The 16,485-nt window shown below is 43.0% G+C and overlaps 1 protein-coding gene across 1 annotated transcript; it reads left to right on the forward strand.

The window, feature by feature from the left end:
• Positions 1-301: 301 nt before the first annotated feature.
• On the forward strand, positions 302-13,702 carry LOC311101271 (transmembrane protease serine 4-like). Its single transcript, XM_084142402.1, has 13 exons — positions 302-883; positions 5,880-5,934; positions 6,095-6,238; positions 6,623-6,775; positions 6,977-7,103; positions 7,227-7,346; positions 8,294-8,337; positions 8,772-8,934; positions 9,163-9,326; positions 9,752-9,847; positions 10,005-10,147; positions 10,365-10,514; positions 12,561-13,702. The coding sequence occupies exons 1-13, from the start codon at positions 878-880 to the stop codon at positions 12,570-12,572; spliced, it is 1,377 nt and encodes a 458-aa protein (XP_083998528.1). The 5' UTR covers positions 302-877; the 3' UTR covers positions 12,573-13,702.
• The last annotated feature ends 2,783 nt before the right edge of the window (positions 13,703-16,485 follow it).

Here is a 16,485-nt window from a genome sequence, read left to right on the forward strand (position 1 = left end):
CAAAGTGACGTATGCATTCCTGGGTTATGAGGCATATGTCCTCTGGCTCAGAGAGCAGGAACTGGAACTCCGACTTATTCAACAGACTCTTAATTATTCCGTCAAAACAAGATGACAGGACTGGCCCACGCCCTCACCCGAAGGCAACTCATTACACACATCAGGTGTTTTTGTTTAAAGGTGTGTGTGTGTGCGAGCGTGTGAGCGTGTGCGCGTGTGTATGTGTGTTTGTCAGTCTGTGCTCATGTGTCTGTTCTTGTGTGTCTGTGTGTATTTGCGTGTTTTTTTTTTTCATACATTCATGAATGAGAGGTAGAATAACAGAAAAAGAGACTGCTAGAGCTACATAGATCCACCAAATCAGGACAGGTAGTTTGTGGGAGGAGAGAGAGAGAGGAAATACGCAGGTAGAGAGAGCAAGGCATAAGGTGTCCTATCACAGATAATAGTTTGGTGTTGTTTTGTTAGCAGGGGCTGGGTCACTCACAACAAATCCAAGTGGATTTCAGCAGCACCGATACACACAGAAACACACCAGCGGTCATTAATACAGCAGAAGACTTTTACAGCAGTAGGACAAGTTAGGCAGCCCGCATGATAGATCAAGTTTCACTGCCTGTGAATTGAGGGACAAAGAACAGGGTACGCGAAGGGAGAGAGAGAAAGAGAGAGACAGAAGGAAGAGAGAATAACCATACGTACTGGCACAGAGTTGTGAGAGGGAGAACTTTAGAAGTAGAGGGAGAGAAGGCACAAGACGAGGGGAAGGGAGAGACTGTTGAAGGGAGTTCTACTTGCTCCAGAGACTGAAGGACAGTGCATCCTCTGTACCCTGTGACCTGTGAGTCTGGGCCAGCTGAGAGGAGACTTCAGCACCATGAGTGTGAGTAGAGATGGAGACTACAGTCTGGGAAAATAGGGGATCAGGCTAATCACCTGTGGAGTAGTATTGATCACCTGTCACTCAGCTTTTACTGTGGACTCGTAGAGTAGTGGTTTACAGGTTCACAGTGATGAGACTTTAGAGAAAACATATGGGATAACATGGCTGTGTGTACCTGTATATAAATGTACGGTCTGTGTGTTTAGTGAACAATTGTTATATATGCAAATAGTTCCTTGCAAAGCAAGCGATCCTCAGGTGCATTTTAAAGTATTACCATGTTAAAGTATTACTGCCTCATTTTAAGGTGTCTATGCTGACAATATCTAATTTCTTGTGAGATCTACAGTGCATTCGGAAAGTATTCAGACCCCTTGACTTTTTCCACATTTTGTTATGTTACAGCCTTATACTAAAATGGATGAAATCGTTTTTTCCCCCTCATTAATCTGCATACAATACCCCATAATGACAAATCAAAAATTGGTTATGACTTTTTGCAAATTTCCGTCTGGACACTCTACCATAAAGGCCTGATTGGTGGAGTGCTGCAGAGATGGTTGTCCTTCTGGAAGGTTCTCCCATCTCCACAGAGGAACTCTGGAGCTCTGTCTCCCTGACCAAGGCCCTTCTCCCCCGATTGCTCAATTTGGCCGGGCGGCCAGCTCTAGGAAGTGTCTGGGTGGTTCCAATTTTCTTCCATTTAAGAATGATGGAGGCCACTGTGTTCTTGGGGACCTTCAATGCTGCAGAAATGTGTTGGTACCCTTCCCCAGATCTGTGCCTCGACACAATCCTGTCTCGGAGCTCTACGGACAATTCCTTCGACCTCATGGCTTGGTTTTTGCTCTGACATGCACTGTCAACTGTGGAACCTTATATAGACAGGTGTGTGCCTTTCCAAATCATGTCCAATCAATTGATTTTACCACAGGTGGACTCCAATCAAGTTGTAGAAAAATCTGAAGGATGATGAATGGAAACAGGATGCAACTGAGCTCAATTTCGAGTCTCATAGCAAAGGGTCTGAATACTCATGTAAATAAGGTATTTCTGTTTGTTATTTTTAATAAATGTGCGAACATTTCAAAAAACCTGTTTTCGCTTTGTCATTATGGGGTATTGTGTGTAGATTGATGAGGGAAAAAATGTATTGAATCCATTTTAGAATAAGGCTGTAACGTAACAAAATGTGGAAAAAGTCAAGGGGTCTGAATACTTTACGAATGCACTGCATATGTGTGAAATAGACATATATTAGGGTTTTTGTGATTGTACACATCTGTAGTTTTTGTAGTCAGCCTGCAGCTTTATGGATCTTGGTGCCAGAAAGGCTAAGTGATCAGTGATCAGTTTGTGTAGGAAACTGGTGTGCGTTTGTGTGTGAATGCCTATGTGTGCGCATGAATGTGTCTGTGTTGTTGGAGATCCCTGCCTTTGATTAAAACTCACGTGTAGCGTTTAAAATACAATCCACAAAGGAGAGAGAGCACCTTTTTATGCACAAAAGCGAAACATGCCAAGTGATTTTATCGGTTAAACCTTCTGTGACCCAGCTCTGCTTCCCAAGGTGCTTCCTCAATGCAAACTGGGTCTAGTCCCATTGTTCACTCTCCTGCATGGGCCAAATGGGCCAAACTACCTGAACACACCTCTGTCTCGCTCCCTCACACATGCATATACATCTGCATACATCTGTCTCTCTCTCTCTCTCTCTCTCTCTGTCTCTTTCTGTCTCTGTCTCGCTCTGCGTATTTGTCTCTCTCTCTCTCTGGGATTTTATTCCACCCCCCTTGTAAATGAATACCAACTGTCTGTCAAAGTGAATTCTTGCACTGAGGTCATCATTGACATAGATTGTGTGATTCAGGTTCGGGTTGTGTCTCTGCCATTATAAAATGTTGTTTTTAGATATCTTGTTGCAAAGTAGGCGATCCTCAAGTAATATATTTGAGCAAATGAATGTGTGTGGCCTGCAGTTAGTGACCTTTTATTTATTTACTTCACCTTTATTTAACCAGGTAAGCCAGTTGAGAACAAGTTCTCATTTACAACTGCAACCTGGCCAAGATAAAGCAAAACAGTGCGGAAAAACAACAACAACACAGAGTTACATATGGGATAAACAAAACGTACAGTCAAAAACACAATAGAAAATCCATATACAGTGTGTGCAAATGTAGTAAGTTATGGAGGTAAGGCAATAAATAGGCCATAGTGCAAAATAATTACAATTTAGTATTAACACTGGAGTGATAGATGTGCAAAAGATGATGTGCAAATAGAGATACTGGGGTGCAAATGAGCAAAATAAATAACAATATGGGGATGAGGTAGTTGGGTGGGCTAATTACAGATGGGCTGTGTACAGGTGCAGTGATCGGTAAGCTGCTCTGACAGCTGATGCTTAAAGTTAGTAAGGGAGATAAGAGTCTCCAGCTTCAGAGTTTTTTGCAGTTCGTTCCAGTCATTGGCAGCAGAGAACTGGAAGGAATGACCTATAATTTATATGTGGTCTACAACTCACTAGGAGTCTCTATTTTCGATAGTTTGCTATGTACTGTATATTGCTGGTCACCTTTGATGAAACAATGCAGGTATTTTGGTTATGTTTGGTACTGGTCAGTCAGCTGTCACCCCCTGAGATGTGTATAGTCACATTCAAGTTGAACTGGCTGACCTTCCTCTTCTCCCACCTCTGTACTCTGCATCCATTCTTTCCTTCTCTCCTTTTTTTCTCTCTCTTTGTAACCATATTTCCTTATCCTGCTCATTTTGACCTAGATTAGTTCCTGTTTACAGTACATCTATGTGGAGAGTTCCATCAACCAGCAGCGTCTCCATGACTCATGCAAATCATACAGGATCTCTCTCTCTCTCTGTGTGTCATTCAAATCAATATTCACATACAGTGAGCAATGTTTCCTCTAAACTGCGCGCGCACCTCCTCCAGGACTGCCGCACAGAACAACTGCCGCGCAGAGAGGCAACCGATTGAACTTTACTGAGTTCGCACAATAGTATAGATTCACTTTTTTTTCTGTGATCGAATCAACATTATATCAGCCCCTTTTCAATGCAACATACCAGAATAAATCGAACTATGCAAGATTGAGTCTGTGATTTTGTTGCAGGCAGAGCCAGAGCGCAACGGAGTAGAATTATATTGGCGGGTGTAGTCCAGGAGCGGTCTTTCAATCACCCGCGATTGAATGCGTTTTTCAGATCAGACCGCAGAGCCGCTCGTGTGCATGTTTGTTGATATTCTTTGCGAGTTATTAGCCCAGTTATAGATAATTGTAGGTCCGCAATGGAGAGTTACTGCTTCCTACAAGAGCACAAAACGTGTAGGCTACCTGTCAAGCTGTATTTGAAAAGCCAGTCAGGTAAAAAGCTTATGTCTTGCTTTTTGCCCAAGCACTACACAGCTGATTCAAATAATCAAAGCTTGATGATGATTTGGGTGGGGGGTAGGGCCGAGTTAGGGAAACCCTGCAATAGAGAACCAGTCCTCCCCTCCCCAGGTCACTAAAGGTATGTGACTTGTGTCAAACCTTATCTCTAAGCCCAGCTCCCAACGACTCAGCAACAGGGCGTCTTTAATGGTTTAGGATTGTAGTCAGTTAAATGTACAGTGTGTATATATATCTCACTTCTCTTTTTCTCCTAAGTTGTGGTTGTTTTGCTGTTCTTCTCCTCTATGTTGGTAGATCCCTTTGTTTTAGTTTCCAAATTAGACCAGACTGTCTCTATGGAGAATAGACAGGAATACTTGATGCAGATGAAGGGATTTCACTGGAAACTGAATTGAAAATAGCAGACATTGTGTGTGTATATATATATATATATTTTTTAAATACCACTTGAGAATGGCTCACTACCATGCTGCTTGATGTCAACACATACAGATAAAACACTAAAACAAACCTTCTTTGATTTTGGGTTATATTTAACGAACCTTAAAACCTGTTTTGTTTCTCAAATGGTAAATCTTTAAACAAAAGCACTGAGAACTTTAACTACAAAAGACCAACAGCAGGTAAGAACTGTCTGTATTTACCCAGCCACTAAGAGCCCTGTCCATCACTATAGCCACCACCTGTCTCTCCATACAGTATAACCCTCCATATCTGCGTGATAGTGTATTGTATGGTGTTGTCCATATTAGGACAGCCTCAGTCTCAGCAGGACTTGGGTTCACTGTTGCTGAGTGTGTCAGGAAGGACCAGATGACAGTCCGTAGACTGTACATGTGATGTTTTAGTGTGGTGACAGATTTGTACAGTATTTGTGGACCAGTTGGAGAGATTGGACAAAATAGCCAATACTGTAGATACCTAACAGACTGTTTGAGACACCAGTCATTGGTATTTTGATATGTTGTTGTTTTCGGTCGTGATGGCTGTTTCACCAGTGAGCAGGTTTCATTCACTGAGGCAATGACTTATGACTCATGACAGTTAATATGGCAGGTACTTGTGCTGCGGTACACCTGAATGATTCTACAATCATGAACACATTGTCATATAGAGAACAGTTAACCAAGCATATATTCTATTAAACAATAGATATATAAAGCTGGGGCAGAGTTGTCAGTTACATAACTTGAATTAAGTGATTTATAGCGTGACTGATTAGAATACTGTATAACATGCTCCACCATTCAAGATCTATTGTCTTTTAATGGAGTGGAACTGAACAGCATGAAGCAACTACATTTAGAGCAGAGAACCACACCCACACCTGAGCCTGTGTCATATGACTATCTCGGTCTCTGTGTCGGACGGGCCTGGGAATTGTGCCCACAGCACTAGGAATTACAGTCAAACACAACTTTGTGATGGGAGGCACACTGTGTTTCGTGTGTGTATCCTGATCCAATCTGTCATGCCGCCCTCTCTAGACCCTAGAACCTCACACTCTTTTACACACTGTCCCACATTCTGCACTGAGCACATTACGATCCACTTTGTCTCATTCTGTCTTCTCTCTCCAGACTGACACCTGGCTTGCTGAAGAAAGCAATATACCATTAAATCCTAGACAACAAGGTAAGCATTGTAGTGGAATTGATTCATTTTGCAATCATATTGCACAAGTATTGCATAATATCCAATATTATACTGTCCAATTCTGCTTTAGTTGCATGTGTCTACGTTTTAAATAGGTCCAAAATCCTGATTGTTCTGTCTCTATCTTCTTTTCCCTCAGTTGAAGTCCGGCCTGGTAAAAAACGAAAGCCCATGACGGCTCCGAACTCCCAGAAAGAGAAGTCCTCATCGACGAAGTGGGTCCTGATCACTGTGTTGATGGTACTGGTAACGCTGGGGATCCTGGTCACAGCTGGCTTCTTCAGTGAGTCCAGCTTCAACATCCATCATCGTTGCGTCCCAAATGGCACCCTATTCCCTACATAGTGCACTACTTTTGAACAGGGCCCATAAGGATCAAGAGTAGTGCAGTCAAACGTAGTGCACTATGTAGAGAATAGGGTGCCGTTTGGGACGCAACCCATCTCTACACCTTCTCCTCCCCTTAGCTAACACAATACATACTAGTACTTATCCCCCTGTACAAATGCTCAATGAGTCACAATGAAACCGTAGCAACATTATTGAATTTGTTTCCACAAAACTTTTTTGAATGTTTTATTTCAGTCAGCAAACAATATAATATCCTGTCCCTATCTTCTGTCTCTCCTCCTTTCATCCCCCTTCCCCCCTTTCTTTCTGTCCCCAGTCGCGCAGCTGATCAACAGTAAGTACTTCTTCTGCTCCCGGTCGGTGAAGTTCATTCCCCTGGACAAAGCGTGTGATGGGGTGGCGGACTGTTCAGGAGGAGAGGACGAGCTCACCTGTGTGGCCAAGATGACGGTCAACACTACCTTCTCAGGTAAACACACACACACATACACATGCACAAACACACAGAAAGGCACACACCACTCCATCTATAAATCTTTATACATCTGTCTCTGTGTCACTTCTATATGTTTAATCTCATTCTTACTTTCTCCTCTCTCTCTCTCTCTCTCTCTCTCTCTCTCTCTCTCTCTCTCTCTCTCTCTCTCTCTCTCTCTCTCTGTGTGCTCAGTGCGTCTGGTCTCTGAGCAGAGTGTTCTCCAGATCTACAGTGCTGGGACAGGATGGAGGAGTGTGTGTAGTGAGGACTGGACCCAGCAGCACACAGAGAAAGCCTGTCAACAGCTGGGCTACACCTAGTGGGTCTCCTCCCTCCCTAACTCACTCACCACTGAGCAACTTAAATACAGATTCCCCTTTACATTATTCAGTTTCTCTTAAATGTCTTGAAAATGTCTCTCTGTCTCCACTCGTTCCCACAGTAAACCCATCAGTAGTAGTATTTCAGTGCGGAACTTGTCCTCGTCCCTGAAGACAGGACCGTTCTCAGGGGTCAGGGTCGCAGCCGAAACCACCCCCATTTACCAGACTGTCATTGACCGGTAAGCATTAGAATATGGGTTATATTGAGCCTGTTACTGTCTACTGTGTTCTGATATTCACTCTGACACTTTCCAGCTATGAGATCTAGTTTCAACAGAAAGGTGAACGGATCAGTAAAAAAATTACACAGTGCCTTGGTATCAAATATGGTTGGATATGATCTTGATCAGTGCAGTAAATGGAGAATTGAATCAAGTCTAAATAAATAATCCCCACTTTGGGTACTTCTGTCTGTACTTGACTTATGGTACTTGTCTTATTTTTTATGTTTTATTGTAAATAGTAATTTGTTCTTAATTGACCTGCCTTAAATAAAAATAAATAAATAAATGACTATGTTGACCATGCAGCTTTGTCTGCATCACTGTCACACTGTTCACTATGCAGTGTTTGTGTTGGTTCACTCCCATTCCACTGCCACTGTTTGTACTAAGATGGCAGTTAAGGCTCAGGCAGTTGTGACATGGCATATAGAATGCATGACTGCCACTGATTACAGATGGGGTGGCACCGCCCTGTCTGTTTACTCTCTAAAACAGCCCAAGGCACTGGAAAAACAGATTAACCGGACTCTTTTTTATTTTCTTCTGTTTCCTTTGATCGTCTCTCACGGCTGTGTCATCTCTCTCTCTCTCTCTCGCTCTCTCTCTCGATATGTGTCTCTGACTGTGTCATACTATCTGTTTTTCTGACACATACAACTTTGGAGTTTCTGTTCTTTCCCAATCCTTTTTTTGCGTAATTAGAGGAAACAAGAAGTACGAGTATATTATGTCTGACAGGCACTGAACCAACACTGAAGATGAACTCTGGAATCAGACTCTTTGTCTACCGATTATGTTTGGTAATCGTGTTTTGGGTATGTTTCTTTGCATACAGCATGTGATGTGTCTATGTACTGTGTGTATGTACTTTGTGTTGAATTCCCCTCTTTGTTTGATTCCAGCCAGGTGTGTAACTCAGAATCCGTGATCTCCCTGACCTGCTCCGGTAAGCCCTTCCCCTGCCTCTGCTACCCCACCTCACACTCTGTCACCTCCCTGTCCCCCTTTAATGGACTCCCCCACTCCTTCCCCCCGACTGCTCATTGGGAAAAGACTTGAGTGATATTCATCATCCAAGTTCTCTAGGAGTTGAGTTATACAAGAGATATAGACAGAGAGACTGAGACTGGAGAATGCAGGCAAACTGGATCCAGGCAACAAGCCACTTTGTAATGGGTCAGTACTGGCTTGAGTGTGTTACTTAACTGACAGGTAGCAACGCTAACTGCCAAAGGGCTCATTTGAGTTCGCTCCCACTGCTAATTGTACATTTACTCGTCAAACTACCTTAGTGTACAAGGCAACTCCTGAGATGCTACTTTAGTACTTTACAAAACTCTTCAGTGAAACTAAACTGTCTTTCCCCTGTGTGTGAATCAGACTGTGGAGAGCAGGGGCAATCGGACCGTATCGTGGGGGGGGTGGAAGCGTCTATAGAACAGTGGCCATGGCAGGTGAGCCTGCAACACAACGGACAACACACCTGTGGAGGGTCACTGGTGTCACCACGCTGGGTCGTCACAGCAGCACACTGCTTCTCTGGGTCAGTACCACTGGACATCCAATACACAATATATACACTGTAGAATGTGTGAATATCTACTCTAGATATCTACAACTAGCTTAACCAGACATAAACAATCTAACTCTGACCATCCAACATGGAAAATCCCACAAAGTCTGCAATCGTATAATAGGCTTAAGCATCTGGAGATAGAGACAGAAGCCTTGCTGCTAACCCCTGTATCTCTTCCCTCTCCTGGTCCTACAGTAGTAAGGAGCTGAGTCGCTGGCGGGTTGTGTCTGGGAGGACCTACATGGGCATCCTGGGAGGCTCGTATGTAGACAAGATCATACTGAACGGAGATTACAACGCAGCCCTCAATGACTACGACATGGCCATGATGAGGCTGACCATACCCATCACTGTAGGAAGTATGTCACTTCCCCGACATGACATTTTAGCGACACACAGACTGTGGTACTGAATTTGCTGGACAATTCCAGGTTTCCAGGTTTCTCAAAGGCTAGACATAACAAAAGCCCCGCATCCACCTATTCTGGTTTTGAATGACTTACCATGTAGAACATTTCTCAGCACTCTAAAAAATGAATACTACGCACTACATAATGATATGGAAATATGTACTTGTAAAAGCAGTTCAATTCTAGGAAGAGTGAATGCATTCATGGTAGATTCTAACCTCTAGTGGCCAATTGATCAAACTGTCAATTTCAATGAGTCTTGCAACTTGGGAAATCCCTCTAGGGAAATACTGTATATTTAGATTGTAATGAGAGTAGGCTGTAATGTATTTATGAGGAAGTACATGTCAATAAAGTTCTGTTTCCTCCACCAGACTTTCGTCGGCCCGTGTGTTTGCCCCCTTTGAACCTGGGCCTGAAGGCAGGAGACCAAATGACGGTGACAGGCTGGGGCCACCTCCATGAGAAGGGTGAGCATACAGCAAACAAAACTACCCCTTCCCTTTCTCTCACCCTCTTCATCTCTATCCAACAAGCACATATACTCAAATCATTCTCACATAATGTTAATAGTTACTTTCTCCTCTTCTCCTTCTCACCCCTCTGTCACCTTTTCTCTCTCCTCAGGTAAAGCGTCTCCTGTCCTCCAGAAGGCTATCATTCCCCTTATAGACAGTGATCAGTGCTCCAGTCCCGCTGTCTACGGTGACTCAATTACTCCCAGAATGCTTTGCGCTGGTTACCTGGAGGGCAAAGTGGATGCATGTCAGGTATAAAGTGGAATGTTTGCTTTGAGAAAAACAGAAGAGAAACTAAGAAAGTGTTTGGCATGAATACATTCAATGCCTTGTCCTGTAAGAAAACAAATGGAAAGACTTTATAACACTATTGAATATTGAAAATCCACCCTCAACTTCGGCCTTTGGCATACGTGTATAGTGCGTAATTCTAGTGTACTTAATGCCATTGTTGGGTCATGTGTTGTAGGGAGACAGTGGTGGTCCTCTGGTGTACCTGTCAGGACAATGGCAGTTGGTGGGGGTGGTGAGTTGGGGGATCGGCTGTGCCAGAGAGGGTCAACCAGGGGTCTACTGTAATGTGGATGAAATGCTCAACTGGATCCACACTGTCATGGAGGTATGTATGCTTACACAGGAGCTAGGAGCTAGTGTATTTGAATAGTGTTTATTTTTACTTTGTACTATGTAGTCTAGATGTTGTATGCTGCTGCCCTGAAAACAAAGACTAATATTAGTGTATTGTACACTACAGTTGAAGTCGGAAGTTTACATACACTTAGGTTGGAGTCATTAAAACTCATTTCTCAACCACTCCACAAATGTCTTGTTAACAAACTATAGTTTTGGCATGTCGGTTAGGACATCTACTTTGTGCATGACTGTCACGGATTCTGCCGAGGCTGCCCCTCCTCCTTGCTCGGGCAGGTTTCAGCGTTCGTCGTCACCGGAGTACTAGCTGCTGCCGATCTATGTTATATGTTTCTATCTATCTTGTTATTACTCCGCCCCTATTTAACCCTGTGGCTCCCATTGTGTTCTGTGCATGTTTGTTGTTTGTTCGCCGATGTCGTGAGTGAGCGGGTTTATTCCTCACTGCGTGGAGGCCTCTTGTTACTTTACGTGGTTAAGTAAAGATACGTTTTTTCATTGAGTTCGGTGTCCTGCACCTGACTTCAGTCTACCGCATACACTGACATCGTGACAATGACACAAGTTAAATTTCCAACAATTGTTTATCGACAGATTATTTCACTTCTAATTCACTGTATCACAATTCCAGTGGGTCAGAAGTTTACATACACTAAGTTGAGTGTGCCTTTAAACAGCTTGGAAAATTCCAGAAAATGATGTCATGGCTTTAGAAGCTTCTGATAGGCTAATTTACATCATTTGAGTCAGTTGGAGGTGTACCTGTGGATGTATTTCAAGGCCTACCTTCAAACTCAGTGCCTCTTTGCTTGACATCATGGGAAAATTAAAAGAAATCAGCCAAGTCTGGTTCATCCTTGGGAGCAATTTCCAAACGCCTGAAGGTACCACGTTCATATGTACAAACAATAGTACGCAAGTATAAACACCATGGGACCACGCAGCCGTCATACCGCTCAGGAAGGAGACACGTTCTGTCTCCTAGAGATGAACGTACTTTGGTGCGAAAAGTGCAAATCAATCCCAGAATAACAGCAAAGGACCTTGTAAAGATGCTGGAGGAAACAGGTACAAAAGTATCTATATCCACAGTAAAACGAGTCCTATATTGACATAACCTGAAAGGCCGCTCAGCAAGGAAGAAGCCACTGCTCCAAAACCGCCATAAAAAAGACAGACTACGGTTTGCAACTGCACATGGGGACAATGATCGTACTTTTTGGAGAAATGTCCTCTGGTCTGATGAAACAAAAATAGAACTGTTTGGCAATAATGACCATCGTTATGTTTGGAGGAACACATCCCAACCGTGAAGCACGGGGGTGGCAGCATCATTCTGTGGGGGTGCTTTGCTGCAGGAGGGACTGGTGCACTTCACAAAATAGATGGCATCATGAGGAAGGAAAATTATGTGGATATATTGAAGCAACATCTCAAGACATCAGTCAGGAAGTTAAAGCTTGGTCGCAAATGGGTCTTCCAAATGGACAATGACCCCGAGCATACTTCCAAAATTGTGGCAAAATGGCTTAAGGACAACAAAGTCAAGGTATTGGAGTGGCCATCACAAAGCCCTGACCTCAATCCTATAGAAAATGTGTGGGCAGAACTGAAAAAGCATGTGCGAGCAAGGAGGCCTACAAACCTGACTCAGTTACACCAGCTCTGTCAGGAGGAATGGGCCAATATTCACCCAACTTAGTGGGAAGCTTGTGGAAGGCTACCCGAGACATTTGACCCAAGTTAAACAATTTAAAGGGAATGCTACCAAATACTAATTGAGTGTATGTAAACTTCTGACCCACTGGGAATGTGATGAAATAAATTATTCTTGACATTTCACATTCTTAAAATAAAGTGGTGATCCTAACTGACCTAAGACAGGGAATTTTTAGTAGGATTAAATGTCGGGAATTGTGAAAAACTGAGTTTAAATGTATTTGGCTAACGTGTATGTAAACTTCTGACTTCAACTGTATGTCATGGTCTGACTATGTATATTTTATTGTTCTAGAAAAACCCTTGAAGCCTCAAACCGTGACCAAAAGCTAATACTCTATTGGGTTGGGCTATCAGAATGGATTTAAGCGGATCTACATGGAGCTCTGTTAGGGGAATGTAAGAGGAATCCTCTTCAAAGTGCAATTCAAAACACCTACAACAATACATACCTCAAACAAACACACGCACATGCCCGCACACTCAGATAGGCACAAAAGTGCATAGACGCAAACATGCGGACACACACAACACTCCTTATTTACTATAACAGGTTATTTACAGTGTGGCTTGTGCCATTTTATGTATCTCTGGGACCACTTACGTGGTAGTGTAACACTGTCGCTGGAGACGACAGTTGGTATTGGGCTGCGTCCCAAATGGCACCCTATTGCCTTTATAGTGCACTACTTTTGACCAGAACCCAATGGGTAAAAGTAGTGCACTATCAAGGGAATGGGGGGCCGTTTGGGATGAAGCGTGGGTTTTTCACATGGCTGAGCACTTTGAGACAGGACTCTCACCAAGTGCCTCTGCTGTCTTTTTGTCAATGAGGTTGCGAGAAAACAGCCATACATGCTGTACTTGACCACGTTTATATATGTAAAGTCGTAATGTGACCACATCTTTATGTGAGTATTGAAATGCATTGCACAATGTTCAACATGTTCATCCAACTTTCCATGGGTGAAATGTCTTAATGAAAATATATGTAGATAAAGTATATGTGCCATTCAGTTGAAATTCGCATTTTACCTAATGTTAAATGATCCTCAAGTATGGTGCTGTGACGTCAACCTTTCTTCATATTATATGTCAAGGGCGGGCCATTAGTCCCCTCGACTTACCGTACTGTACATGCCATCATAGATTCACTTTTGCACTTTCAGGTGGTCAGACCTATTCACTGTGTGCCGACAGATTTCCAGTGTGTAATCGGAATAATCCTTACTTGCGCCAACATGCACATGTACAAGGTTCTGATTAATGACGTGTTTTTTAGAAATTGTGAACATTTAGTGTTTCTTTGTATATCTGTAAATATTGTATACTACGTAGAAATGGTTGTCTGTGTAAGATAAAAATGTGCCTGTATTGTTGGTATGTTTGATAAAGGGATGCCTATGTTCAATAAATGATCAGATTTGGGTTGGGATGAACTTTGAGTATTGTGATGTCTCAGCAGGGTCTGATTGTACTGCCTAAACCCTGTATCAATGACGTGTAAGCTTGTGTCATCCAGTGGGCTATATAGGGAAGTTACAAGACAGTAGTAACAATAAAGTTAATCCATAGCCTCAGCAACAAACAGACACATCCACAACAATAACTCCTTTTATGCAAACCTTTATTTCCTGTTTATTTCCAGAGAAAAACTATTGAGTTGCATAGTTATGAGAGGTGAGAATGTTGGACATTATTACAGAAACAGACGAATAGGAGGGGGAGTTGCACATTCACTTTATACAGTGGGGAAAAAAAGTATTTAGTCAGCCACCAATTGTGCAAGTTCTCCCACTTAAAAAGATGAGAGAGGCCTGTAATTTTCATCATAGGTACACGTCAACTATGACAGACAAAAATAGATTTTTTTTCTCCAGAAAATCACATTGTAGTATTTTTAATGAATTTATTTGCAAATTATGGTGGAAAATAAGTATTTGGTCAATAACAAAAGTTTCTCAATACTTTGTTATATACCCTTTGTTGGCAATGACACAGGTCAAACGTTTTCTGTAAGTCTTCACAAGGTTTTCACACACTGTTGCTGGTATTTTGGCCCATTCCTCCATGCAGATCTCCTCTAGAGCAGTGATGTTTTGGGGCTGTCGCTGGGCAACACGGACTTTCAACTCCCTCCAAAGATTTTCTATGGGGTTGAGATCTGGAGACTGGCTAGGCCACTCCAGGACCTTGAAATGCTTCTTACGAAGCCACTCCTTCGTTGCCCGGGCGGTGTGTTTGGGATCATTGTCATGCTGAAAGACCCAGCCACGTTTCATCTTCAATGCCCTTGCTGATGGAAGGAGGTTTTCACTCAAAATCTCATGATACATGGCCCCATTCATTCTTTCCTTTACACGGATCAGTCGTCCTGGTCCCTTTGCAGAAAAACAGCCCCAAAGCATGATGTTTCCACCCCCATGCTTCACAGTAGGTATGGTGTTCTTTGGATGCAACTCAGTATTCTTTGTCCTCCAAACACGATGAGTTGAGTTTTTACCAAAAAGTTATATTTTGGTTTCATCTGACCATATGACATTCTCCCAATCCTCTTCTGGATCATCCAAATGCACTCTAGCAAACTTCAGACGGGCCTGGACATGTACTGGCTTAAGCAGGGGGACACGTCTGGCACTGCAGGATTTGAGTCCCTGGCGGCGTAGTGTGTTACTGATGGTAGGCTTTGTTACTTTGGTCCCAGCTCTCTGCAGGTCATTCACTAGGTCCCCCCGTGTGGTTCTGGGATTTTTGCTCACCGTTCTTGTGATCATTTTGACCCCACGGGGTGAGATCTTGCGTGGAGCCCCAGATCGAGGGAGATTATCAGTGGTCTTGTATGTCTTCCATTTCCTAATAATTGCTCCCACAGTTGATTTCTTAAAACCAAGCTGCTTACCTATTGCAGATTCAGTCTTCCCAGCCTGGTGCAGGTCTACAATTTTGTTTCTGGTGTCCTTTGACAGCACTTTGGTCTTGGTCATAGTGGAGTTTGGACTGTGACTGTTTGAGGTTGTGGACAGGTGTCTTTTATACTGATAACAAGTTCAAACAGGTGCCATTAATACAGGTAACGAGTGGAGGACAGAGGAGCCTCTTAAAGAAGTTTCAGGTCTGTGAGAGCCAGAAATCTTGCTTGTTTGTAGGTGACCAAATACTTATTTTCCACCATAATTTGCAAATAATTCATTAAAAATCCTACAATGTGATTTTCTGGATTTTTTTTCCTCAATTTGTCTGTCATAGTTGACGTGTACCTATGATGAAAATGTTGGCCTCTATTATCTTTTTAAGTGGGAGAACTTGCACAATTGGTGGCTGACTAAATGCTTTTTTTCCCCACTGTAGTTCTTAAACGAAGCATCGTGTTAGAGACTGAGGGGGTTGAGTTGGGTCAGTCAGTGACTGCCTCACAGTAAGTGGGTGTGTATGTTTTGGTGGGTGAGAGGGCGAGCTGTTTTCCTCTGCACGAGCCACATTAGCCCCCATGCTCAGCTTGGGCTTAACAGTGGTCGTTACAATTTAGCAAGGCATTATGGAAGTACAGCATACTTTAACCCCAATAACAAATAGCAAATGTACTGTACTTAGTCATCAGTTAGGATGATACTGCCACTTGAGCCATTCAAGCCTGGCCAGCTAGTGACTACTAACCACAGACAGTAACCCTGTGGGTGAGGCCAGTGAGGGAGTGAAAACAGCCCCTCAGAACCCTGGACAGCTCCTTGGAGTAGAGGATGATGGGCAAAAACTGTGTACACCTGTATGTGTGTGTTGTGATCCTAACAGGTTATAACCTTGATACCTATGAGCTCAGAGTAAAAGTCCTATCTATTTGATAGTAAACTGTGATGTGTGTAGCAAGAGTTGGCTACAAGTGCAAATGCACAGCCATTGTAATAAGGATTAAAATATATACTTTTCTTTTGCTTGTTTGTTTCACTTGGCCTTGGTGGGCTAAAACAGCTCACAGCCGAGCCTTTAGAAAATGAGTTTTAAAATGCAGTTTGGCCAGAGGACCTGTACTGTACTGTATAGTATACTGCAGGTTGGAGCAGGGGGTGTTCCCTGCACTGGAATGTGGGAAGCAGAGAGCAGACTTCACAAACTCTTGGCTTGGCAGTGTGAGTAGGAGTCGCTCTGGCAGTGGGCCGCAGGAAACCCATATTAGTATCAAATCAGATGATTATTACATCTGTTATATAAGAAGCAGACAATGT

Source organism: Coregonus lavaretus (assembly GCF_964263955.1).
Source record: "Coregonus lavaretus genome assembly, chromosome: 26".
In the NCBI taxonomy this organism is placed as follows: domain Eukaryota; kingdom Metazoa; phylum Chordata; class Actinopteri; order Salmoniformes; family Salmonidae; genus Coregonus; species Coregonus lavaretus.

What these genes read in the sequence shown, in the direction of transcription:
- LOC311101271 (XM_084142402.1), top strand. An exon ending in CATACCCATCACTGTAGGAA is followed by an intron (nt 9,327 to 9,751) that starts GTATGTCACTTC and finishes TTCCTCCACCAG; the next exon opens with ACTTTCGTCGGCCCGTGTGT. An exon ending in GCAAAGTGGATGCATGTCAG is followed by an intron (nt 10,148 to 10,364) that starts GTATAAAGTGGA and finishes CATGTGTTGTAG; the next exon opens with GGAGACAGTGGTGGTCCTCT.